Source organism: Vidua chalybeata, chromosome 18 (genome assembly GCF_026979565.1).
Source record: "Vidua chalybeata isolate OUT-0048 chromosome 18, bVidCha1 merged haplotype, whole genome shotgun sequence".
In the NCBI taxonomy this organism is placed as follows: domain Eukaryota; kingdom Metazoa; phylum Chordata; class Aves; order Passeriformes; family Viduidae; genus Vidua; species Vidua chalybeata.
In genome coordinates, this window is record NC_071547.1 from 9,290,186 (window position 1) to 9,298,897 (window position 8,712).

At 45.8% G+C, this 8,712-nt stretch overlaps 1 protein-coding gene across 6 annotated transcripts in view; it reads right to left on the minus strand.

Moving 5' to 3' along the window:
- The window catches only part of DEPDC5 (DEP domain containing 5, GATOR1 subcomplex subunit), a 39,095-nt gene extending 31,922 nt beyond the window's left edge, over positions 1 to 7,173 (minus strand). For 4 of the 6 annotated variants that reach the window (XM_053959065.1, XM_053959068.1, XM_053959066.1 and 1 more), the window contains exons 1-11: positions 6,981 to 7,159; positions 6,275 to 6,392; positions 5,478 to 5,565; positions 4,778 to 4,824; positions 4,358 to 4,443; positions 3,474 to 3,557; positions 2,762 to 2,811; positions 2,189 to 2,258; positions 1,761 to 1,839; positions 757 to 818; positions 263 to 332 (exon numbers count right to left, since the gene is read on the minus strand). In XM_053959065.1, the coding sequence (XP_053815040.1) occupies positions 263 to 332; positions 757 to 818; positions 1,761 to 1,839; positions 2,189 to 2,258; positions 2,762 to 2,811; positions 3,474 to 3,557; positions 4,358 to 4,443; positions 4,778 to 4,824; positions 5,478 to 5,565; positions 6,275 to 6,332 (694 nt within the window). In that variant the 5' untranslated portion in view covers positions 6,333 to 6,392; positions 6,981 to 7,159. Of the gene's footprint in view, positions 1 to 262; positions 333 to 756; positions 819 to 1,760; positions 1,840 to 2,188; positions 2,259 to 2,761; positions 2,812 to 3,473; positions 3,558 to 4,357; positions 4,444 to 4,777; positions 4,825 to 5,477; positions 5,566 to 6,274; positions 6,393 to 6,980 lie in introns of all 6 variants that reach the window. The other 2 variants (XM_053959069.1, XM_053959070.1) reach the window with 2 other exon arrangements.
- Between the last annotated feature and the right edge of the window lie 1,539 nt (positions 7,174 to 8,712).

Sequence of the window (8,712 nt, forward strand, 5' to 3'; positions counted from 1 at the left end):
AGAAATATCAGACCTCCTATACAATAAAAAACTGCTTTTAAACCAATATGACAGCTTGAGTATGACGAGGAAAAAAACCTCTTCTATGTAACGTTCTGACTGCAGTACTTTCATAACAATGGCTGTGTACCTACTGTGCTTGATAGAGAATACTTTGAACATGGCAATTAAAAAAAGAAAAAGTCCCTGTCAGCCTGTGACCAACTTTCAAGAGATGAGATAGGTTTAAAAATGGAAACATGAAAATAGAGAATTTGCATACCTATAGATTTTGCTTCATAAAATGTCCTTGAAAATAGAACCACTGTCACTTCATGGCTGCAATTCTTCTCCTGTCCAGGAAGAACAAATGCAAAAAGAAAACATTAAAAGTCACATTTGGTAGAAAGTTGTGTATATACACATACAGTAACAGCATTTCTTCCCTCATACCTAGACACAAAGGTAACTAACAAAACCTAGACTGTTGCATTAATGGATCTGCATTAGTGCTCCATCTGCCTCTCTGAAATAACAAATGGTCTGTCCTGCAGATCCTGTGCTGCCTGGCTACATCACATTTACCAGAAGCACTCTCCACTAGTCTCTAAAGAAGCTCTTCTCTGTAATTGCCAAGATTTTTGTTAAGAAAAAAAGACAGTTGATACAGTTTGTTTATACCCACAGCAATTTGATAGTCTGATGTGTTACTGTTCAGAGAGATGCCCCTAACAATTACAGAAAAATAAAAAATTAAAACTGAACTCAACTATTTACCTTCCATTTTGTGAAGAGGTCAGCAAGGAAACCATTCACAGCTTTCTCAAAGTATAGATCCCCTGCAAAATAAAAATCTCCCAAGCATCAGGTAACAATAGTTACTTCACCTCTAGAAGTTAGATATGGGTCATATCTAACCCTAAGATTCTAGGACAATTATATTTATTAAATCTCAAGCAGCTGTGTGCATAATAAAGGACAATATCACTAAGATGAGATGGTAAAAAGACTAAAAAGCATGACTGTTTTATGATAAAAAGATTAAAAAGCATCATTTTTTTCATAGGATGCAAACATGAGACTTAATGCAAGAAGGATCAGACCTTTAATTCATTTTTCCAACACATTTGCAGCATGCTGGGAAAGCATCTGTACCGTCTTTTAGGCATAGAATGCACAACTGATCCCCTGCTCTGATTTGAATAGTTGCCTAGTTCCATATGCCTAAACACATGGTCAAAGGAAGTGGCAAGAGGTTTGCTAAAGAATTAAGCCAGAAAAAAAATGGGATGACACAGAGAAGTGACTCATTCTTAATGCCTGAAGTTGTAATGGTTCCAGCTGAAGTTACCAACTTCAACCTGGGCTAAGGCAGGTTTCGCTTCCTCAAGAAGCCAATATCAAGAGAAATGTAAATCATCAAGGTCCTCTTTGCACAGGACTTCCACACATTTCTGGCTTCAGGATTCACACACTTGCACCTGCCCTCATCACCCAACATGTTCATATCCATAGAAAACCTTCCCAATGCTCACAGTGATTCAGTGGCTGAGATAATGGTACCCAGATTCTACAGGGACAGGAGAGAGATGGCACAGGCAGGGACAGAAATGGGTGGCACTGCAAGGAAGGATCTAAGGAAAGACCACCCAACACACCCTGGAGCACTGCTTAGGCCACAGGCAGGATATTTTAGTGGTAGAAAAAATAATAGCAGTGGCAGTTTTCTAGTAGGGGCAGAAAGGACAGCTGCTACCATCCACAGCCAGTTACCTACGTACCATAAATATCAAAATCCCACATTTCACAGCTCATCTGGATAAAAATATAAACCATGGCAGACGTGGAGCGGAAGACCACCTGCAAAGGAATGCAAGATCTTATTTAAAACCAAGTACATTCATTAGAAGGCCCAAATGAAGAGGTTAACTACACAGCAACTCATACAACTGTGGCCCTTGCATCACAGGGAATTTCCCCTCTAACAAGTTGGCATTTCCCCTCTAATAAGTCATTCCTAGTGCTGCCAGCACAGCAGAGCTGAAGTTTAATAATAATTCCTTGTCCTGAACTTATTGCCATTCTTCACCTTACAACACAGCCAATTCCAGTGATCATACAAATCTGCAGGCAAGATAGAATTACAAAAATCCTGGCAGGAAAGGAAAAGAAGGGAAAAACTGCTTTCCCCTGTTTCATGAACTCTTACCCGGGTGTCCTCACTGATGTATCCACAAGTGACTTTCTCACTCTTTACCCACAATTCACCTGCCTGGGCCCTGGAAGAAAAGAAGTGCAGATATTTGAATATGAAGATTAGAGAATCAGTATTTGAACAAGTAAGAGATGCACCAAAATCTGCAGTCAAGGATGACTTAATTGGTTAAAACCTGATGTTTAACCCAAAAGAGGTCAAACAGCCATTTCCCTCTGCATCTGCACATTTCCTGGTCCCTGTATTACCCCAAAAGCAACTGAAGTAATCCCCTCTGAACTATCCATACAGCTTGGGAAGGGTGGGTAAATATTCTAAGAGATAAAAAGAAAATTATTTGGCCTCCATCAGAGGCCACAAGTATAGCTGGCTGCCCTGCTATTAGTTTCTTTTACCCCAAACCAGACAGAAGCCTTCCCCCACCCCACAGTGCAGACAGAAATCCGTAGATGAGTAAGAAAACAATGAAACATGAAGGATTTTTCAGAGAAGAGTCTCCAGTTGGACACTTAAAACTCATGAAGCTAGAGCAATAAGTCACAGTAAGCCCTCAGAGGAGGCACTGACCTGATACCTGCAAATTCAACTTTTTGGGTGACATATGCACATGTGCTGACCTAGGAAAGAAGATATATGTGTGTTAGAAGAAGAGCAGGCTCAGAGTGAGAAGAACAATGTACCACTCACACTCAAACATGTTTTTTATGACAGAAGTCATAAAATCCATTCAGTGTAGTTACTACTAATAGCTCAGCCTACAGAACCGCTGTAATAGACAACAGAAAATCATTTTTAACACAGATCAACTCTTAACTGTGATTATTTGCCTAATTCACTGCACTTAGAGGAGCCAAAGATTGCACTTCAGAGATTCAGGTGGAAGATATTGTAATAGCTGCTTATTAAGTGGTACTCTCAGAGAAGGGATACTTCAGCATACTTCTACTTGACAAACATTTGGATTCAATTCCTTCCAAATGTAGTAAATCATTAAAATTCAGAACATAAGCAAAAAAACTCTCTACAGCATTTTCAATGCCCAAGGCAGTAATCAAAATGATACCAGTGAAGTAGGAAATGATGGGATTTGTTTTTCTACAACATCTACACCCATTTTTCCAACTCTGATGTGCCACTCACAGCACAAGATACTCAGGAGCTGCAGGCACTGTCTTTGTCTTTGGCTCTCTGCATTTTGCAAAGCACTTCTTTTCTTTCACAGCAAACAAAATATAAGGTTCATCACCTGCACCCTGCCCAAGGGCAGCAGGAGCCTTACCAAACTCTTCTTCAGTCGCCACATATCCCCACGCCCAATATACTGATCCTTAAATGTCAGCTCCACCAAGTCCAAGGTCACCTCCTGGGAAATGGATGAAAAACACTGCTTAGATTTTACAGGTTGTTTTTAAGTAGGGCCCACCAATCTGTTCATTTAATAACCAAATGTTATAAGAAGGGCTACTCAAAAGCACGTCAATATCCCTAAAACTGCAAGATAAAGGGGAAGCCCATACAAATAAATATCAAAGTTGTGCATGTACCTCAACTATTGTGAGCTGCAAAACATTGCACAATGTCATCAGAAAAAGCCCAAGGACTAAATCTGTACTACAAGTCTCAGTGCATACTGGAAGGGGAAATAAAACAAATTACTGCCATTGTTCATGACATTAAAGAAGCCTCATTTCCTGCAGATTTCTGTCTTGTGCAGAATGTATGTTCTGACTGCAGCTCTTTTAATAGCAGGGACATTTACAAGAAATTACTCTAAGAGGCTCTGTGATATCAAATAATGCAAATCCAGGCCATGGCTCTTCTTTTGACTAGGTCACTTTCTGTTTTTTTTTTTTACCATGCCTGGTTCTCATTAATTTCTGAAACTTAAAAATATGTGAAATGTCTACATTTCTACCAAGCTCTGTTGAAGCAGGATCATAAGAGTTCAAAAAGAGAGCAGAGATTGTAGGGAGAGAAGAAACACATAACAAACCAACAAATAATTCAAAAGTCCAAGGCTCATTTTCTTAAGGAAAAAGACTAAATATCTTTCAACAAAAAATAAATGCCTTTCTTCCCCAGACTACTGTAGATGGAAAGTCACAGGGCTCTGATTTGAGTCAAGTGATGGAATGGATGGAAACAAGTGGCAAAACCACACACCTTTGGGTCAACAACATTGACATGGACATCCTGGTAGGGCCGCAGGCGGAACACTTGTGCAACTGTCTGATCCACACTTATCGTTTCTGCCGCAAGAACGAGAGAGGACAGCAGAGAAGTCAATGTCCCCAACAGGTCTCAAGTGCTTTACAGGTACAAAACCAACACAGTGAAACGGTCATGAAACACAAATTTCAGGCTAAAAAGCCAGGTTTGCTTAAACCATACTAACATTACCCAAACAAAAGCAGATTTAGAACTAACTGCCCATTTTTTGTTAAAATTCTAATCCTTCCCTTGCTAAACAGACAAAGCATTGATTTTCTTATGAAATTAAATACACATGCTAGCCAATCAAAGGTACAACCCAGTCATGTCACCCTTCCTATGATTTTACTGTGCATAGGTCTCAAGTTTTACCTTTCTGCAAATCTTCCTTAAGCGACTTCACTTGGAGAAGCAGGGGACTAGCATGGAGAAGAGAAAAAGGACAAGTTGAGATACCAACAGTCTCTCTGGTAAATCACACACAAAACTATTTAGTAATGTGGACCACAGGATAAGCTAAAGAGAAACATTAATATCTTCTAGAAAGCTTCATACACCATCCGTCTGTATCTTGCTCCTTACACTCTTCAAAATTATAAGGTACTCTTGAGGTAAAGATGATACTACAAATGGGAAATTAGGTCACACAAGAACTTCTCAGATCCTCACACAAGTGTACTGCTGCTTTTCAGATAGAGGCTGCAGGATGAACAGGTTCATACAAGGCCACAAAATTTTAATTTTGACTAGGATATACTGTAGGATAGGAGAATAATCCTTAGGTAACAGCAGATCTAGGAAGAGGATACAGACATTGTTGATTCTATATTCAGGCGTTACTTGGCCTATGGAAGATCAGCAAATTAACACCAAACACAAAGAATTCCACAAATTTTAAGGAAGCACTCTTGCTAAAGTTAACCTCTTTACTTCTCTTTAGGCAGAAAAAATCATGGCAGAATTCTGAAGCAAAGTTATGTCAGCCCTAAAAGTCTTTCACTCTAGAAACCAATACATATTAACAGATCCTTTCAGTGCTCCAACCTCACTGATATCAGCAAAGAGAATTCACCTGTATTCATCATTGGGATGTGCAATTTCCACAACATCTCCCAGCTTGATTTGAAGAAATACTTTAGGATTCACCACCAGTTCATCATCTACAAGACATAAATGGATGAGGGCAGTGAACAGATATATACTAAACACAGACACCTGCATGTTTGCATACAATAGCTCAGCATACATAAATACACCAAACCAAGGTGAACACATCAGCAAAATGCTTTCTATTCCCCACATGACAGGGTCCCTACCCAGCCACTCCTGCCAGCACAAACAACTCAAATAACAGAACTTTCTCAAGAGAAGTGTTCAGCAAAAGACTGTGCCTTATTTAGGGAACCAGAATCATCTTCTGTACTTTTCATACAATAAACATCAGCAGGAAAGTAGACGGTCTAGAATCTCAACAAGACTTAAGTAAGTCTAGAAGTAGTGAGCAATCCAATCAGTGGCACTGTTATTAGTGCTCAGAAACACATCTATGTGCAGTCATAGGTCACTTGACATATATGGCACTCATAGGGGTGACCAAAATACCAGATTAAGAGAAAAGTGTTGCAACAAAAGGGAGGAAGAAAAAATAAAGCTATTTTATTTTTAGAGATAATATTGGTCTCTTCCAATAAACATTCATTTATTTTGCTGTATCCTATTATTAGAAAGAGCTTTCCAAACTCTGGCTGGAAATATTGTTTGTTACATCAAAGTTCCATCTTCATTCTTTTGTTAAAAAAAAAAAAATCAATAAAACAATTACTTTCAACTGAGTGTTGGTCTCACTGTTATGAGCTAGGAGATACTGACCACTGCCTCCAAACCCCTTCTTATGTATGACGAGCTTGTACACCTTGTTGGTTCTCATCTTGAGCTGCAGTTCCTCTCAGATGCTTCGAGCCAAGCCGGTTAAAGGCATCTTGCATATCTAACATAGAAAGGAAAGCAAACACAGATCTCTTGTCAATGCAAAACCATCGTGTATGTTCTGCACGTGGACACAGCGCGTTGTCCCGGCCCATTTCACCGCAGCGCGGCAGAGCTGCGCCCAGCAGACTGCGAGGCAGCTACAGGTACAGGCACGAGGAGAGAGGGACCTAAAAGTGTGCTTTTCAAATAGATTAAAGGGTTGAGCTTTCAGATGTGCTTTGCAGAACGTCAATTACCGAGCTACAGAGTCGTGGTGGGAAAAAAACCGCCGTATAACTAAAATCTGTTAAAATAAACTCTATAACTTGGAACTGATGCGGGTCGGAAAGAAGCGCCGCTTGGTGCTGCGACCCGGCAGACCGGCCCCGGGAAAGCCACAAAAGAGCAGGGCCGGAGTGGAGAACAAACAAACCCAATCAGGTACAGTCCGCTGCCGTGCCTACAGGCATTAAGCAGCTATGGAACCGCTGCGTCCATTCGGCCGCTCGCTTACAGGGAAGGACAAGCGCATCGAGACACCCGAGTTCCTGCCCGGAGCAGCGGCGAGGGACGGTCGGGCAGGACACGGGCCCGCCAGGGTCCTTACCCGCACGGGGGGCAGTAGTGCAGAGCGAGCAGCACGGCGGCTCACGCCAGAGCCCCGGGGGAAGGACACCGGGGAGAACGGCGCAGTCCGAGCGCGAAGGGAGCCCGGACACCTTAACGCTCCGTGCCACTCACAGCCGCCGCGGGCCGGGGCCGGGGCCGGGGCCGGCTGTGCCAGAGCAGAGCAGAGCGCAGCGCAGTCCCGCCCCTGCTCGCGGAGCGCCCGAACGCGGGGCCCCGGCCTGCCGGTGCGCGTCCCGCGGCTACCGCGCGGCACTTCCGCGTCCGGGGCCGCGCGCCACGTGACACCCGCGCCGCCACCGCGGGAAGGAGCGGGCGGGACACGCCCACCGCGGGGGCGGGGCCGGAGGGACCCCGGCCCGGTGAGGGGCGGGGCGGGCGCCGCCAGAGGCGGGGCCACGGCAGCGGCTGCCGGGTCCGCCCGCGCGCCCGCCCCGGATGCGGAAGTGATGCGCGGGCCGGGGCGCGGCGCGGCGGGCGCGCACAGCGGGGCCGGCGGCCGCCGCCGCTCAGGTACCGGCACCGGGCGGGGCGCGGGGGTGTGCCGGCGCGGGCCCGCCTCTTGCGCGCGCCGCCGCCGGCTGGGAGTTGGAGCGGGGCCGAATGGCCGGCGCGGGCCCTGCCCAGCCCGGGGGCGACACCGGCGGTTGTGTAATTAGCGAGAGCGGCGACCTCCGGTGCGCCGCCGCAGGGCGGCTGCGGACCCTCGGCGCCGGCCGGTGCGGGGGCTGCTGCCGCGGAGAAGGAGCGGGGCTCGGGGCCGGGTCCGTCGGCGCTGCTGCGGCGCTCGGAACAAAGGGTCGCCCCCGGTCCTGCCGCGGCTGGGCTCGGGCGGCACCGCCGGGAGGGTGATGCTCTCCCGGGACCAGTGGCCTCGCGTGTTCCCGGGAGGCTGGTGCGAGTTTCGCCTGTTTCTGCACAGGCTGCTCTTGCCTAAGGAGCGCAGCCCAGCGCTCGGCCGATGAGCCCGTGTTTTGGTAAACTGAGCAACTGATGGCCTCCAAAGGCCTGGCTTAGCCCTGTCCTGTCCGTGAGCCTTCGGGAGCGATTTGACGGCGGCGTTTCACGTCGGGGTTTTCCCGGTGCCGGCAGGAGCGGTGTCAGCTCAGCCGGAGCTCCTGTCCCGTGCTCACAAAGCAGCTGCCGCGCACGGGGCGTTCGGTTCTGGGCCGAAGAGGATCCGGGACCGGGGCTGTGCCCTGGCACAAGGCATCCCCTGCACTGCGTGTCACTGCAGAGTGCTCACACGAGAGAAGCTGAGAGGCACTGGCTGATGGCTGCTGCCTTAGAGACTGTTCGTTTGAGGCAGAGAATGTGAAGAAAAGTTGGAGCTTTTTTCCAAAGACTAGAAACTCATGAAAATCCCAGGACATCAGACAATGCTTTCGTTCTAGTGAAGGAGGAGGATGTCTGATACAAGCCCCAGTGATCTGCTTTATAACCTCTTCTCGTGTTATTCAGAAGATGTGGTTAAATCTGCAGGGAGATGTTTGAATGTGAAAATGAGGCTTGGGAATATCTATCTGGCTTTACTCTCTTCTTTTGTTCATGAAGCATTTCCTTACATACTCAGATCTTTCTCAGCTCCTTTCTTAAAGACATATTTGGATGTATCTTTCTTAAACATATACACTTGAATCTTGAGGAATTAAGTTTTTCCCTTTAATCTAGTCCAGTAGTTGGATTTCAGTGATCCTTGAGGGTCCCTTCCA